This window comes from Arachis ipaensis, chromosome B8, assembly GCF_059453495.1.
Source record: "Arachis ipaensis isolate K30076 ecotype BB chromosome B8, ASM5945349v1, whole genome shotgun sequence".
In the NCBI taxonomy this organism is placed as follows: domain Eukaryota; kingdom Viridiplantae; phylum Streptophyta; class Magnoliopsida; order Fabales; family Fabaceae; genus Arachis; species Arachis ipaensis.
Window position 1 is genome coordinate 132807677 of NC_142443.1, and position 18973 is coordinate 132826649.

Sequence of the window (18973 nt, forward strand, 5' to 3'; positions counted from 1 at the left end):
TCAGCTTTATTTATCCATCCCAACTCTTTCACTATTTAGTATCTTACAAGGTCATTTTGCACTTAATGTTAGCTAAACCATGCAAGACCTAAAACTTGTGAAATTTATTGCATCTGAAGAAGGTAGTTGTGCTTTCAAAGACATATTAACATTCTATAAATGGACTTCAACAAGCATTGGTCACCACAACATATTGTTTGGAGTTTGTCAAGTACTCTATTTTACACTTTGTAATCCTAAGTATGAGTGATATACCTCCAACAGAAGTTGAGGTTCCACAACTCCCTGATGAGATTATAAGTGAGATCCTCTATTTATGTGACGCTCAAACCATTGTCAGTTTCAGTGCTACTTGCCGTTATTGGAGGCAAAGGGTAACTTCATTTGAATTTCTCAGTCAAATCTCAAGGATATGGAAAAGGCGTGGCTGCTCACTATTCATTCACTTTGGGTTTGCATCTCCTGTGATCACCTCGGTGGATTGGATAATGAAGATTGATGCCGTTACCGGGGAAACCGGCTACCTCAACTTGCCTTTTCTTTTAACCCAACACGGTTGGTTTCAGCTCATTGGAGTCGAGATGGGAATCTTCTGTATCCGTTACTCCTCCCTTGGAAGGAGAAGCCACTTGGTGATTTGGAATCCAGTTTTTCAAATCCCTCGGGTACTAGATGATCCTTTGCAAGGTGGTTATTGTGAGGGTGCTTTCACTTATGCCTTTGCTCACTTTCCTAACAGTGTTCATTATGCAATTTTGCATGTATTTAAAGATGAACCCGAAAGCACTGCTTACACTTTAACTATGTATACAAGTTTCACTAGGAATTGGCATGTTAGAATTGCATGTCCTTCGTATGTGCAACGGTTGGATCATTCATATGTTGCAGCCAGTGGTGTTGTGTATTGGCTTGCTGACCGTGAAGACAATGATCAACCATACATTGTATCTTTTTCATTGATGACATTGACTTTTGGCCAAATTTACGTCCCTCCTCAAGCTACGTCTCATTGTGGTTGCCTTTTGGTTAGAGATGGATGTCTATGTTTGGCATCAAATAATCACACAATCTATTCATACAACTCAGTTATATGGCAAGTAAGTGACACCCATGGAGGTGTTAACTGGTCACAACTATTTACATATAATGGAATAGGTACTTTGTACGTGCCAGCTGTCATGGTTGATCATGATGTTATCCAAGTTATGGAGAGGCACCTACAACTGGTTGGGGCTCAAGTCATTGCGTACTCTCAGTTTTTTATGGTTCGATATAACCCCATTGAAGGCACAAGAAAGAGGCTTCATCGGGTTTTTTATGATAATTATGTTAAGATTAAATCTATCCATGCATATGAAGAAACTTTATTTCCTGTGTGATGGATTACCTAGAAAGTTGTAATAGCCATGCGTTGCTCCAAACTATGCTTCCTAGGACTTAGGGTTTAAAGCTTTAAGGGTTGTGTGCTATTTAGAGTTGGTTTTAGTGGAAAACTATGTCTTTGCTTATTGTGGTTTGTTTAGTGTGTATGAGTGTTACCACCAATGTCATATATTGGTTCGACTTGCATTGTACAACGAACACCATGCATGGCATTGTTGGTTCGTTTGTAGTATTTATCCTTTATTTTTAAGTTCATCTGCCTTATTTGTGTTGTAAGGGTTTGTATTTGAGTTGGTGCAAAGTATTTTATTTATTATGCTGTGTTTTTATGATTATATACTTCGATGGGTTTGAAAAGAAAATGTTCGATTTCTTTCTCTTAGAAAGACACAACACATAGTGAAAGTTTGCCAAATAGTTTCCAATTGTATACCGTATTTGATGAGCAAGTTATATTAAAAATATCAAATCTTAAAGGGCAGCTTTGAATGACTCAAGAGAGTTTGATTATGTTATGAAACAACTTTGGATAAATGAAAAAAAAAATATTAGTCACACCAAACATAGCATTCAAAATCAATCTTAATGAAGTTGTTTGGAATAAAAAAAAGTAAAAAATAATATTGTTTACATAAAATTGTCCTAACATTTACTATCATAATCAAAGAGTTCTTCGAAGAAAGGAAATAAACGATTTTATCATACACACACACAATCCTAATAATATTAAAAAATGTTTGACAAAACTAAAATAATATTGCTATGCATGCACCCCTAGCATTATCACAAACAGGATAATACTTTGCATGTTAAAGCACCGTGTTGTTAGTGTATTACCAAAAGTTATTACATTTAATGTTGGTTTATGTCCATCCTACTTGATTGCTAATGAACTATGCTAAATGGGTGTTGACTTTCTCAAGATATTAGAGGCTAGGTGTAATTATTACTTAAGTATCTACTTTTACTTATATGTATATTTATTAGTTTGCCTCTTTTTACACTGCACTCACTAATTATTATCAAGTGGTTCAAAATAAAAAATTAAATGAAGATGGGACATGAAATATTGCTTCAGGTCATTTCTAAATCTTTTCTTACTTATTGTGGAGTAGTTCAAGACAAAGAATTAAATGGAGATAGATATGAAAGATTTCCTCCTGTCATTTCAATCTTTCTTACATTGCCTTTAGTATACTTAAAACTTAATAGATGTTAGCTTAATATCAAAATAAGAAGTAGAATTTTTGTAAGATATGATACCATTATTTATAATCTAGATTTATTAAATTTTTTAAATATTATTTACTATTTTTGTAGGAATTATTAAGTCATTCAGGAATATAATATATAATTATATATACTATAAAAAAAATTTTAAATTCTTCATTATGCACTATGCAGCGACAAATTCATTATCATATCATCTAAAATTCTCTTAAGTATATAGTCAATGGTAATGATTATTATAACAAAATGAATTAATAGAGATAAATTAAAATATATCAAAAAAAATTGCTAAAATTGCAGCTAATTATTTTTTGCAATTAAGTATTATAAAAAAATAATTCTTAAATTGTCTAATCGGTGAAGATGGTTGTTTATATCATCATTTATTTTTTTAAGTTATAAAAGTTAGCTTCTTTATTTGCTTTTTGCCACCTTCACTATTTAACTTGAAGTTTGCATCATCTACTGTTTCATTTTACATCTATCACATATTTGTCAGGTTGCCAATTTGAATGAAGGCTAATGCTACATTTAAGAGAACTATCTAAAAGTAGTGAAAGATAAAACAATAAAGCATGCAACTATGTATTAAAAAAAATATTTTCAAACCTTAACAATACACATCAACTAGCATAGATAAAGGTGCCCATATATGATGGAGCTAAGAAGAATTAATTCCTCAACTTAAAGAAACTAAACTAACATTTGGTTCCGGATCAAAAAAATAAGACGACAAGTAGAATGGCATCTTCTAAACTTTTGTATGATTTATCAATAAGTTCCAATAAAGAGAACAAGTTAAACATAATGGCAAGGTTAGAAATGGGATAGTATAAAATATCCTTTAGGCCCCATGTGATTTATTCCTAGCCAAAATTTATGTAATAGTTATGTGCAAACCGGTTATATGCCAAATACTAAAGCCCTGGTTGCATGCTTCATTACATAAGTCATGTCACTTCTTTGAACAATTTGATTGTTATTGTCCGAACAAAAAAAGAAAAATGTTTCTTGATTTAGCTTCCATGTTTTGTAATAAATAGGCACTACCACCACACTACCCTTATGCACAACTTTTTCATCTCCACTAAAAACCTTAACCTGCTCATCTGTTCAACTAAAGGGAAGCATGAGTGACATAGCTCCCACAAAAGCCTACCCTTTAACTCTTCCTGAAGAATTAATCTTTGACATTTTTCTCAAGAGTGATCCGAAAACATTGGTTGCATGCAGAGCTACAAATCACTACTGGAGGGACAAATTGAATGCGATTCCATTTTTGCAAGAGACACACTCAAAGTGGAAAGCAAGAGGCCAGTTCATCTATCTTCATTTTACTCTTGGACCTTTCAATCAAAGGCCTGATTGGATCATGAAGATGGATGCTACAACAGGGGAAGCCATGCAGCTTGCATTGCCTGTAACAATAAATCCTGGAGGTTGGTTTCGAATAATTGGCACCGCAAACGGCAATGTATGTATGCGTTTCTCCTCTACAGGTAAAGCACCTCAAATATTAATATGGAATCCTGCTGCTAATACATTACGCAGTATACGTGATCCTACTCAACACTTTTGCACTATGTGCACATTCACGTATGCCTTTCTATACTATCCTGGGTCTTCTAAGTATGCAATAGTTCATATATTTAAAAGGAATTTAGGCGATCAGGATTCTTGGCTAACCATGTTTTGTGCTGAAAGCTCCGATTGGCAATATGTTATTCCTTGTCCCAAGTATGTAAAGAACTTAGATCAAAATTGTGTGACCAGTGATGGAGTTGCCTTTTGGTTGAGTTGGTCCATGCATGACTCAACATATCCTTCCTATATTGTTTCATTTTCCATTGCAAACAAGAGTTTTTTTACTATACCAATACCACATCATATAGTGTCACATGATCATCGGCTCTTGATATATCAAGATTCTCTTTGCATGGTTTCCAATAGAGATACTCGTGATGGGTATGAAATAAATATGTTCAGAATTCTTAAAAATGGAATTCACTATGCATGGGAAAAGATTTTCACATTCACTGGCATAGGAAGCCTAGAAAACCCTGTTTTGATTCATGAAGAAGAACTTATTTTGTTAAAGAAAACCCACAGAGAGAGAAATGCACTTATGCGCCGTCCAGAAACATCCCAATTCATGTTTTTAAGATTTGATCCACTAAGTCAACATAAGAAGATACTCAATGCTCCATTCTATCTGGGACATGTACAACTTATATCAACGCACGTTTATTCACAAGGATGCTTTCCAGTGTGATCACTTGTGGTTTTAGGCTAGATGTGTTAGATGGTACAATGTGAAGTGTATTATTAAATGTAGCAACTACTATTTAAAAGACCGTGGCAAGATCTTATTTAACTCACATGTCGCTTATGATGCAAAGACATTAGTGTTTTCCCAGTTTTAATTATTTCCAATGTTATATACTAAGTTTAAGTTCAATGCTATGTAATTTAAGTCTTTTTGTGTGTATTTTAATATTCCAATGAAATTCTATTCCATGAAGTGTAAGTGTGTTGGTTGCCATTAAGAGTAGTAAAGCTAAAGAGTAGTCTATAAAAATTAAGAGCTACTATTATATGTATTCCGACTATTATGCTAGCATGAACAAAGTATATAATGACTTAAATTATTCACTTATTAAAATGGAGGTACTAAAAAAATAGAAAAAAGTGTATTATAAAGTCAAAATTGTGTGATGGTGAAAACTATTCTATTCAAAATAAATGGGGTTGTTGCCCCCAGAGCTTTTATAAAATCTTTCGGAACAAAATTATATAGAATATAATTAGAATTCATTTGGTCAAAACTTTATACACTATATGAAGTATATTGTGTTTAAGTCTTAAACTCATCCGTTTTGACTTCTTTTTTTTTAGCAAAATTTGTTGATTAATGGACTATTTATCTTTTCTTCAAGTTGATTAAAAAAATGAGCTCTCTTACTATTTTTCTTCAATTTCGTTGGACTAATGCAGTTACTAAAATAGTCCTTTATAAATTAATTGCTTCAATAAAACTCATCATCATAATCATTATAATAATTAGTTTATTTATTTAATGGTATTTTATGTCTCATTGGTTTTATTTTATTTTTTACACAAAATATTATAATATTATTTAACTATTGCTGTCATTTTATTAGTGTAAACTAATGGAACATTTTTATAATTTACAACTTTTAAAGTTTTAAACTTCCAAACTAGGTTGTAAATAATTTTATTATATTTTTTCATATAAATTTTAAAAATTTTAATAGTGCTTTTATATTTAATTAATTTGGTACTATTTTACGCTGTGTTAGTTTTTGAGTTAAATTTAAAAAAAAAATATTCACAATACAATAAGAATTGTAATTTTTAGTATTTATCGTTCTAACTAAAAAAATTTAGTTCTTATTGAATAATTGAATATTTTAAACCATGCAGTATTCGAAAAGTACGATTTTAAAGCTTTTCAAAAAAAAAATTTGTATAAAATTATGCTTTTATTATCATCTTAGTTACAAACTTAAAAGCAGTTATTTATTTAAATTTTATTTTTATATCAATATTTTTTTGTTTTTTCTATGTTACAATTTTGGCCCCCCCCCCAGAAATATTTTTGAAGTTTTCATAATTGCTAGGGCTGGAATTGAGCCAAGCTGAAATGAGGTTGAACAGACTGAAGCTCGACTCACACAAATTGAGATTGGCTCAAGGCTCAACTCATTAATAATCGAGCCTATCTCTTAAGGTAAAGGTCGACTCACGCAAAGCTTACGACCTGGCCCAGATAAATAGAACATAATCTATACCGTTATATCAATAAATTATAACTTATATATTTTTAAAATATTTAAAAATATCAATTTCATATTGACACCTATGGATCAATTATAAATTTTTTATTTATATTATGCATCAAAATTATATATCAAAAATAAATATAAAATTGTAGATAATTAAGAATATTAATATATATATGTGTGTGTGTGTGTGTGTGTAATTAAAATTATATATTAATATATGAATATATATATACTATGAAAAGTAGTGTGTGTAATTAAAGTTATATATTAATATATGATTATATATACTATGAAAAGTAGTAGTATAGATTAAAATATTAAAATTATCATTGAAATGTTAAAATTATCACCGTGTGCCATCCATATTCCATATTATTATATAGATAAAGAAATTTTCCAAAAACACTTAATCACCTCTTTGCTAATTAGCTTTTTGTTAGTGGTGAAAAGATAAAAAAACTAATAATAATTCTATTATCCCTATGTACATGCTACCATCCCAAGAACCTCTAATGTAGGTAATGATGCAACACCTACAATTTTAGAGATGCTATAGTTGCTTGCGCAGTGCAAAAACTCTAATATCGATGCCATCATGTCAATATACGTAGGATAGCAACTTGGTTGCATGCCCAAGCAATCCTTTCTATTTGCACAAATTTTTTGTATTCTTAGTTATACCCCTCCTTATGTTTCTTAAACCAACATAGAGCAAATATGTGGCCAATCACTATCGAAAATCACAACAAAAAATATACAATCATAACACATTGATAAAATTTAGTTGCTGCCAAGGAGAGCAACCATACACACTCGATCCAAACAAACTTCCTTCTAAGAATACTATTTCCTGTAACTATAACCTCACAAATCAACCTACCTTCAATGTTTTTTTGTTCAACAAGTAGATGAATAATCAAGTTACCACTCCTTGCATCTCACAACCAACGCTTCCAAAAGATCTCATATTGGATATAATTTCCAGGTGTGATCCTGCTACAATTGGTAGATGCAGAATGTTGTCACATGAATGGAAAGAAGAACTCACAGGTGAGGCATTTTTGTGGCGGCAGTACGTAACCTGTTCAACAAGAGAAAAATCAATATTGATACAAATTTTCTTTCCTCATTGGACCGCACAAAACATCAGAATAATTAGGTTAACTCCTACCACAGGTAACATTTTATCCATCCCCTTACTGCCATACCAACCCAACTATGGAAACTTTGATATCATTGGAGAACACAACGGGAGCATATGTGCTAAATATTCAACGTTGGAGCAAAAGGTGGTACTTGTGGTTTGGAACATGCTATCCCGATCAATGAAACAAATTCCACAGCTAAAGCAGTTTACTCATCATATGGCAATCAATGTGTTTGCATTTGCATACCTTCCAAACAGTATTCATTATGTCGTTTGTCATGCTTTCAAAAAAAACCTTCCTAACAAGTTCCTTTACTATAGAATATATTCTTCCGCTGAGGCTAAGTGGACATCGACATTCGCATTGGGCGGTGATATTGGAAAGATTGGTCCCAGATATGTTGTCTTACATGGTGATATTTTCTGGATTAATTTCACTACGGATGAATTCCAGGTTGCGAAAAACATCCTCATCTTATCCTTAAAAACACAACAATTCCAAATCCTTCCCATCAGAGAAAGGTACAGATCTGATTTCCAATCACTAATGATTTTTGACAATCATGTTTGTTTTGCTTCCCACCCGCGACAAGAGGATAACTATACTATAAGTTTGTGGGCTATTAACAAGACTAAAGAAAACTCCTACACGTGGTCGTCTTTGTTCAAGCTCGGTGGCTTGAGAGTATATGATAATCCCTTATTATTTGTGAGCAAAGATCTGATAACGTTAGCGGACGATAGCATCCGCACAGGAAGACCTATAAATGAGCTAATTATGTCAAGCTTTAGAGAAGAGGTTCAGTATGAAAGGAGAATTTTGAAATACAAAATTTGGGGCCAGGAAGTTGAGCTGAAATTCATCACAGAATATTGCTATGGGTTGTTCCCTGTTTAATGCACTAAAAAATAAAATATTTTGATTATTCGTGTCATCTGTGTTGTTAAATTCTTGCTATTTGTATATTGTGATACCACTGGGTATGTAAGTATGTAACCATACAATGAGATGTACTAAGGTGCTTAATATATAAGCATATTAAACCAATAATGAGCTCATGTTAAAGAAGTCTAAATTAAATGACAAAGTTTTACCAATATTTAAAAAATCGAACCGATCATCAAACCGATTTCATTATTGATTCATTTGTTTAGCGGTTCAACCACTCCAACCGTGGTTCAATCAATATTAATATTTTTTAATCAAATAATATATAAAATTATAAATGAATATAGAAAAATTTAATTATAATCTAATACATATTTTAAAAAATATGCAAATTAAAGGTACAAGTAACTTATAATAAAAATTTAATCTGGATATATTAGTAAAGTAATTATAATAGTTTTGACAATCAACGCTTAAAATTCAATTAATTCAAAAGAAAATAAAAAAAATTATTTTGAATGTTTTGAAACTTAATTGAAACCTAAATTGAATATTAAACAATTAAAACTACTCATTCAGATGTTGAGAGATTGAATTTATTTAACTAGACTTCAATTAAATTATATTGAAATAAATTTAATATTTTAATGTTATAAATATTGTGGAATAATATAACCAAAAAAATAAGTATAATCACCATTTATCGGTAGATATTAATATTATTACAAGAAATAATAATAATAATAATAATAATAATAATAATAATAGATCTTTTGAAAAAACACAAAATAGTTATTGATTATATGATATTATATAATTAATAAAATAAGAAACACTACCACCAAGTTTACTAAATGTCACGTGAATATGTAGTGAAGGAGTCCATGTGTGGTTAATATAGTCATATACTCAATGAACTCCCCAATATATGTACCCACGTCTAGCTAATCTTCTCAAGATAGGACAAGTCACATCAAATAGTCAATAAGACAATTTTCTACCTCCAAAAGTGGAGGGATCTATCCAAGACAGATAGCTTCACACCTTTGGTCTCAAGGTTAGGATTCTCAAAACTCATTAAAAAAATTCGCACAAAGTTAGATTCATAGAAATTTTTTTTTTCCACACTACATTGCTAAAGTTTCACATATCTTTGAACTTGCAGATTCCTCTAAGGACTAACACAACACTATTGTGCATATTGTTGGAATACTATGGATCTATACAATGCAAAGGAAGCAAGGAAACACAGGCATCTTATCCTGGCTGAAAAGAGGAGGAGATTAAGCGAAGACGGGAAAAAAGGTATCTTAAATCTTAATCTGAACTTTTTATTCAGGTATAATCATCTATTCAAAAACATGTCCGACTAATATTGAATTGATTTGCAGAAAATCTTTGCCTCCAGAACTGGCCAAATACTACTACGAAGGGTTCACTTCATACGCTTCAGGAAAAGTTGACATCCCTCAAAAGGAAGCCACTCACACCAAACTTCACAGGCATGTTTTAATTGTTGTGCTCCAGCTATGTAACATTCAAACTAGAAGCCTTTTCATGTAACTCAAAAAATGTGGTTTATATTTTAGTTTGTAGTACTAAGGCAAGAGGTCAAATCCATAGAAATAATACATGAAGTTGCTATATTTTTTTATGATGTGTCTTGCAAGAGTAGATGTTATCATGTGAATAGGAAATATAACTCAGCATATACAATAATACAGGACAACAAAGTGATCCTATAACTGCACACACATCACTTGGCAAGACAATCAGTTCAAACAGAGCAACAGAGCAACATACTATCTGTGTAGTTCACAGGCAAAATAATGCCACCCCAGGTGATTCCTTTATCTACTTATTGAACCAAATGAAACTAAATACCATTAAAACTTCAGTCATTCACACATTTTCATATAATTACCGAACAACGTTCCTTGCATGCTTTAGTTTTCCGTCCAACTCATGCTCGGGAACAATCCGAACATCTGTCGGATTCAATTCAATGTGTTCAATGTCTCAACATGGGAGAACCGCATCATGAAACGCAATCAACCACAACTAACAATCATATTGCTACACCAGCCATAGTGGAAGATCGATCAATCAGAGCTAAGAAAGGTTTGATATCAAGTCATAATAGCAAATATCATACGTATCTGCATTATGCGTAGGCTGCATGAACGCATGACAAATCACTTTCATGAATTGGATAATTCTTTTATCGCTAATTAATTTGGCATAATTTTTTGCTCTGTTAGTGTTTTAATTAAATTGTCTCTAAAAAATATAGTCAATGTTCAATAAATATAAAATTTTTTAATATTTATCATTCTAACTAAGAGAAATTTAGTTCTGGTGTAATTGTTGACTATTTTAAACCATTCAAGACTCCAACAGTACTATTTTAAAATATTTTATAAAATTATTCATTTATTATCATCTCAGTGACAAACTCTAAAAGCCTGTTTTCGAAAATTTTGTTTCTATAGAAATAATACAATGTATTTTCTATGTTAAAGTTTTGCCTTCCTCGATAATATTTTTGAACTTTCGCCACAGTGCATTAAGGTACCACATATTACAGGCAAAAATTATCATTAATTTTGGTTTTATATCAATTTAAAAACAAATAATCTGCTTCTTAAAAATTACAGCGAGTGCACGACGAAAGTTTACCCATCCCATACAAGGACCAAGTAAAAACATGAGGACAGCTGAAACAGTTCGAGAAGAAGATGAAGTAGGTGCGTAACTGAAATTTATGAAACAAAGTCATTATTTTTGGTATTCAAACAAAACAACGTATTTGTCGAACCTAACATCATACTTTAAAACAAATAATCTTCTTCTTAAAAATTACAGTGAGTGTACGAGGAAAGTTTTTCCATCGCATACAAGTACCAAGTCAAAACCTTCAGACAGATGAAACAGTTGGCGAAGAAGATGATGCAGGTGCGTTAATGAAGTCTATGGAACAACATTATTATATTTTATTGTATTAAAACAAAAAAATATAGTTGTGGAAAATGACATGATATTTTAAACTATTAGGTTGCCCAATTTACATAGTATACACATATTAGAACCAGAGTTATGCAAGTTCCTTCATTACTCTGCAGCTACTTTTTTAGTTAACTTTATTTAGTTTGTTGTTTTACTATAAATCTATTCATTCTAACAGTTCCCATGCTACATGATATACATGCAATGGCAGAGCTTAGTGTGCACGATGGGGGACCATGGCCCCCAAAGTTTTTATAGCATCTTTAGTAAATAAATTATATAGAATATAATTAGAGTTCAGATCACAAAATTTGTGTGCACTGTACTAAGTGTCTTGTGTTGGAGTCTTAAAGTCTTCCATTTTTACTATGCTTTTTGTTCAAATTTGTACATTCATCAGCTATCTATTCTTTCTCAAAGTTGGTACATTAATGGGCTATCTTACAATTTTTCTTCAAATTCGTCGGACTAATTCACTAACTAAAATGGTCTCTTATAAAGTATTTGATACAACAAAATTCATCTTCATAATCATTATGATAGTTACTTTATTTTTTTATGCTATTTTATTTCTTATTGGTTTTATTTTTTTTTACGCAAAATATTTAAATATTCTTTAACTATTGGTGTGATTTTATTAGCAGTAGACTAATGGAGAATTTTCATAAGTTACAACTTTTACATTTTTAATCTTTGAAAATCATTTCTCCGTAATTACATTTTTTTGTATCATCTTTAAGAAATTGAATTATTATTTTATCTGTAATTAATTTGGTGATATTTTTTGCGTTGTTAGTTTTTTAATCAAATTGTTTCTAACACATATATTTAATGTTCAATAAATAATATCATTTTTAATATTTATCATTCTAACTAAAAGAAATTTTGTTTCGGTTTAATTATTGAATATTTTAAACCGTTCAATACTTCAAGAGTACTATTTTAAATTATTTTATACAAATATTCATTTATTATCCTCTTAGTGAAAAACTTGAAAAAGTTGTTGTCGAAAATTTTGTTTCCGTTTACATTAAAATTATGTATTTCCTTTGTCAAAGTTTCAGCCTCCTAAAAAATATTTTTGAAGTTCTGCCACAGTGTGTTAAGCTACCACATAATACAAGTGAAAATTATCATTATTTTTTGTTTTATATTAACTTAAAAAAAAGTAATTTGCTTCTTAAAAAATTGCAGCGAGTGCACGAGGGAAGTTTGCCCATAGCATACAAGTACCAAGTCAAAACCTTCAGGCAGATGAAACAGTTCAAGAAGAAGATACAGCAGGTGTGCACCCAAAATTTATGGAACAGCACCATTATTTTTGGGTATTAAAACAAAACAATGTATTTGTGGAACTTAATATCATATTTTAAACTATGAAGTCACCCAACTGATAGAATATTCATTAATTAGATGCAGGCCAAGCAGAACAACATTGTGATGATGACAATGAACTTGAAGAGATCACTGAAGGTAGTATTGCATTTAGTCAATCTGATTTTTATACCAAGCCGAAACCGTTATAACCATAACATGTGTTAGCTATTTTAGAAGTCTCATATCTTGACTTTGGCAACCCTGATTATCAATGCCAACATTGTGGAGCCACATTCTGGTATGAAGAACGCCTAAACAAGCACTGTCATGAGAGAGTTCCAAAATTTGGCCTCTGTTGTCGTCAAGGGCAGGTGGAATTACCGGTACTCCAACAACCTCCGGAAATTCTTCATCAGTTACTATCAGGTTGTGATGAAAAATCCATCCACTTTCAGAAGAACACCCGTACATACAATAGTATGTTTGCTTTCACGTCTTTCGGCGGAAAGATTGACAGATCCATTAACCACAGCAAAGGACCGCCAACATTCCTACTTCATGGCCAAAACTATCATTTGATGGGTAGTTTGTTACCACAAGAGGGAAGTCCTGCCAAATTTGCACAACTATATATTTATGACACACAGAATGAAATCAACAATAGAACTGCTGTTGTTAGGTACCTAACCATGACAAAGCTACATTCCAAAAAAAATGATTGGAACCTTAAGTGACAATTTATAGTTAATAATCATTATGTTGTTTGAACTGCAGCTCTGATAACAGCACAGATCATCTAGACAAAACCATTGTGGCTGACCTTATGAAGATGCTTGACACCCACAACGTGCTGGCAAAGACATTCCGAATGATGCGCGAAGTTATGAAATCCAATCCAATTCGCGATATTCGACTTAAATTGATTGGAAAGCGAGGCAAGGATGGAAGACGGTATAATTTGCCGTCTGTTGATGAGATTGCAGGGTTGGTGGTGGGAGATTTTGATGCGTCAATGAAAGAGAGAGATATCATTGTTGAAACGAGATCAGGAGCACTACAGCGAGTTTCAGAACTAAATCCATCATACTTGGCACTACAATATCCTCTGTTGTTTCCATACGGGGAAGATGGTTGGCGTGAAAATATTCCATTGAATAGGCCACAAAAAAATACAAATGCTGAAGATGCAAACATTAGTATGCGGGACTTTTTTGCATTCCGAGTTCAGCACAGACAATCATGCAAAGGTGCTTTACTATATTCTAGGCGTCTGTTTCAGCAATTCCTGGTCGATGCATTCTCAATGGTTGAAGCAGCAAGATTGAAATACGTCTATACGAAGCAAAAAAAGCTAAGAGCTGAAATTTACAAGGGCCTTAGAGATGCAGTTCTTAATGGAGAAACAGAAGCAGCCTCGCTAGGCAAACGCGTTGTCCTACCAGCAACCTTTACTGGGGGAGCCAGATACATGATACAAAATTACCAAGATGCTATGGCAATATGCAGGTCTATTGGGTATCCAGATTTGTTCATTACAGTTACCTGCAATCCTCAATGGGAAGAGATTCAACGTTATTGCAAGGAGAATAATCTAAAGCCAGAAGATAGGCCTGATACTGTTTGCAGATTATTTAAGGCAAAGTTGGACAAGTTGATTAAGGATATTCACATAAACAAATTATTCGGAAAGTCGACTGCAGGTAACATGCAAGAAAGTTTGTTTAATCATAACAACATTTCATGCTATTTAAGTACAGGTTAACTAACATATTGCAAATTGTTTCGTTGCAGTTATATACACAATTGAGTTCCAAAAGCGTGGATTGCCTCATGCACACATATTATTGTTTCTCGCTGCTCAAGATAAGTTTCCTGCTCCTGAAGATATTGACAGGATTATTTCAGCTGAGATTCCGGATCCAACTTTGGACCCAAAATATTATGAAGCAGTAAAGAGTCAAATGATGCATGGTCCATGTGGTATTGCTAGAAAAAATTCGCCTTGCATGGATAATGGACGTTGTTCTCGACATTTTCCGAAGAAGTTTATTGAATTTACGACAGTAGATCATGATGGATATCCAGTTTATAGGCGTCGCAATGATGGCCGAACGATTGACATTTCTGGAATTCCTCTAGACAATCGTTATGTGGTGCCGCATAATCGATACTTGCTGTTAAAATATGGAGCTCATATCAATGTTGAATGGTGCAATCAATCGCGTTCCATAAAATATCTCTTTAAGTATGTTAACAAGGGAAGTGATCGAGTGACAGCTTCTTTTTATTCAAGTTCAAACGACAATAATCCCACTGTTAAGCCTGTTGATGAGATTAAGTTGTTTTATGATTGCCGGTATATTTCTCCATGTGAATCTGCATGGAGAATATTTGCTTTTAATATTCACTATCGAAAGCCATCAGTTGAACGATTGAGCTTCCACTTACCAGATGAGCAGACAGTGCTCTTTGCAGACGAAGATGACTTGTCAACTACTATAAATAAAGCGACAGTTCGAGAATCTATGTTTGTCGCGTGGTTCAAGGCAAATAAAAAATACGAGATTGCAAGACAGCTAACTTACAATGAGTTCCCAAGTAAATTTGTTTGGAAGCGCAATGCCAGGATATGGGAACCAAGGAAAAGAAATGCTGTTATTGGAAGGCTCTTTTTTGTCCCTCCAACATCTGGAGAATTATACTATCTTAGAATGTTGTTAAACATTGTTCAGGGTCCAACAAGTTATAAAGATCTTAGAACATACAGGGATATTGTGTACTCATCATTTAGAGATGCATGCTATGCAAGAGGCTTATTAGATGATGATCAAGAATACATCGATGCCATTGAAGAAGCAAGCCATTGGGGATCTGGTCATTATTTACGGAAGCTTTTTGCAACTCTATTATGGTCAAACTCAATGGTTCGGCCAGAAGTCGTATGGAGCAAGTGCTGGACTTTGCTAGCTGATGGAATTCTTCACAATCACATGAACATGTTTCAATTACAAGGTTTTGTCTTAAACTATTATTAATCATGAAACATGTTATATCTTGCTTGCATCTCAATCACCAACATTGATTACGAATTACTTAAATATATATTATCATTATTTGAGTTTTCTGGGAATATTACCATGCTTATTTGTACAATAGTCTATAATACTATATCATATGGTATCTAACTTTATAGTTCATTATATACAATACAGATATGGTTTTGACAGATGACGAGTTATCTCAGTTGACTTTACTTGAGATAGAAGAAAATCTTAATCACAATGGCAAATCATTGCGAGATTTCCCAACAATGCCATTTCCCAATATCAAGATAACTCAATCTGTAAGAGAAGGTGCCTCCCGGAACAAACTAATCATGGATGAGCTTCGTTATGATCGACGTTCATTGGCTCAGCAATATGAAAATTACTTACTACAAATGACGACAGAGCAAAGACATGTGCATGATCAGATCATTAACGCAGTTAACTCGAATTGTGGCCAATTATTTTTCTTATATGGACATGGTGGCACTGGGAAGACATTCATTTGGAAAACTCTTGCAGCTGGACTTAGATCAAAAGGTGAAATTGTGTTAGCAGTGGCTTCAAGTGGTATTGCATCTCTTTTATTGCCTGGAGGCAGAACAGCACACTCTAGGTTTGCAATTCCTCTCACACCAGATGAATATTCCACTTGCAATATCAAACAAGGTACTCCTTTGGCAGAATTAATCATAAGAACAAAGTTAATTATTTGGGATGAAGCTCCTATGATGAATAGATTCTGTTTTGAGGCACTAGATCGAACGATGAGAGATTTGTTACGAGTTAACAATGAATCAAGCTCGGGATTAAGCTTTGGAGGAAAAACAGTTGTTCTAGGTGGAGACTTTAGGCAAATACTTCCAGTGATAACAAAAGGATCTAGGCAGGATATTGTTAATGCATCAATCAATTCATCCTATCTTTGGCAACAATGTAAGCTACTTAGGTTAACACAAAATATGCGTCTAAGAGTTACTAATGGAGATGAAAACATTGAAGATTTAAGGAAATTTGCAAATTGGATTCTTGATGTGGGTGATGGAAAACTAGGAAACTTAGAAGATAGTGCCAGTGTAATCAGTATTCCACCTGAGCTTCTTATAAAGGAATTTGATGATCCAATTGAGGCAATTGTTCAAGCTATCTATGGTGATTACTTAAAAGACTCGACTGATTTTAGTCATCTTCAAGGTCGCGCAATATTAGCTCCAACTACTAACATCGTTGAAGAGGTCAATCACTACATGCTTTCTTTGAACAGTCACGAAATGAAAACATACCTAAGTTGTAACTCAGCTTCCTTTAAAGGTGGTAATAACACGTTTGACAATCTTCACACTCCCGAATTTTTGGCAACTATCAAAACTTCAGGTCTTCCAAATCATGAGCTCAATTTTAAAGAGGGATGCCCTGTAATGCTTATTCGAAATATTGATCATTCAGCAGGACTTTGTAATGGCACAAGATTAGTCATCACTAAATTAGGAGAAAAGATTATTCAAGCAGAGGTGTTATCAGGAGACAACGCTGGTGACAAAGTTCTCATTCCTAGGATGACTTTGACTCCCTCTGATGTAAGATTACCCTTTAAATTTCAACGGAGACAATACCCACTGATACTGTCCTACGCCATGACTATTAATAAAAGTCAAGGACAATCTTTAAATCAGGTTGGATTGCTTCTTAAACACCCTGTCTTCACACATGGGCAGCTTTATGTTGCCGTCTCGCGCGTCACAAGTAAAAATGGTTTGAAGATTGTGATCTCACATGATGATTCAAACAACTCAACTGAAACAAGGAATGTGGTTTATTACGAAGTCTTTAGGAACATTTCATCTCATTCTGAAAATGCATACTCTATTGACTAAATAATCAGGTAACATCAAACCTTCCAGATTACCATATTACAACTATCGTATTCAAATTTACAATCCCATTTCTATATATGTCTTTCTATATCTATATTGTTATCTTAGGTCAACTACATCTAATATTTTCTTCTATCGATAATAACAATTAGCCCTTAATCCTACATTCTATAAAGCTATCTTCATAACTTCACCAATAATTTACGAAAGTAATTGCATATAAAAATTGTCACTTTTCATGTATCCTCTGTTTTTGACATTTCTAACAAAAAAAAAAGTAACCTTTCTCAACATGCTAAAAACTCATTGTTGATATCATTTCAGGGGATGGCCTGTTTACACAACTTCAGAAGTTCATTTTGAGCAAACCATGTATGATCTCTATGTCTATAAATATATTTATCATTTTTAATATTAGGTTCCATATAATGGATTCATTATACCTTTGGAATCACTTGCAAAAACAACTCATCCAACCAACTTCTTTCACAAATATTCATGACAAATATGAAATGCGTCGATAATTGATCAAACACTAACACGCACACAAATATTTTCTTATCATAAATTGTGTCTATTAATACAGCCATAACGACAAACTCATTGTATAAATAATTCCCAATTATGACCTACACATATTGTCTAATCTATTACTCCATTATAATTATATGGCATTAATGCTTTGCAATGTACTACATCGCAAGCTTATCATCTTCAAATTAACCCTAATAAATATTAAAATTAAGTTTCAAACTTTGTTATTCATACTCACACATGTCGATACAAATTTTGCCAATACGAAGCATTACTTCTTCCATGTTTACCGCGCGGAGGCGCGGGTGGACAGCTAGTATGTATAATAGTCCCACAGTGGCACATCGGTAGAGAGAAAACGAGGGTTGATATGAATGATAATCATCGGTATAAGGGCTCGTATATCTGCATCTTTGTGACCAGAGCGTGATTAATAGTGTAACGATTAGTTCTTGTATTAACACAATTATCCAAAAATACATGTAATTATTGATATTGATTATTAGATATGACTCAGAGAAAAGGGAGTGCCATTTTATGAAAAGGACTAAGAGTCAAAATCAGTGTGTTTTTTTTAACAAACTATGCACACAGGGTATGAATAAATAAAATGTCGTGGATTTAGATGAGAATTAAAACTGAAAACTAATCGATTGCTAATTTCATGCTGTTGTTCACTTCATTGAGCATCAATGCTGTTCCCTAACCATACTTCTCTGTGCCCAAGTTATTTGAGACTTGAG

The 18973-nt window shown here is 32.8% G+C and overlaps 2 protein-coding genes across 2 annotated transcripts; both read left to right on the forward strand.

The window, feature by feature from the left end:
• The first annotated feature begins 242 nt into the window (after window positions 1-242).
• Window positions 243-1379, forward strand: LOC148549904 (putative F-box protein At3g25460). Its single transcript, XM_088495843.1, has one exon. The coding sequence runs from the start codon at window positions 243-245 to the stop codon at window positions 1377-1379; it is 1137 nt and encodes a 378-aa protein (XP_088351969.1).
• Window positions 1380-9426: 8047 nt separating this feature from the next.
• LOC148549905 (uncharacterized) lies at window positions 9427-17696 on the forward strand. Its single transcript, XM_088495844.1, has 12 exons — window positions 9427-9512; window positions 9621-9760; window positions 9847-10296; window positions 10406-10576; window positions 11113-11202; window positions 11321-11410; window positions 12656-12745; window positions 12875-12934; window positions 13013-13457; window positions 13553-14478; window positions 14570-15790; window positions 15991-17696. Exons 4-12 carry the CDS (start codon window positions 10480-10482, stop codon window positions 17694-17696), a joined length of 4725 nt encoding a protein of 1574 aa, XP_088351970.1. The 5' UTR covers window positions 9427-9512; window positions 9621-9760; window positions 9847-10296; window positions 10406-10479.
• Window positions 17697-18973: the final 1277 nt, after the last annotated feature.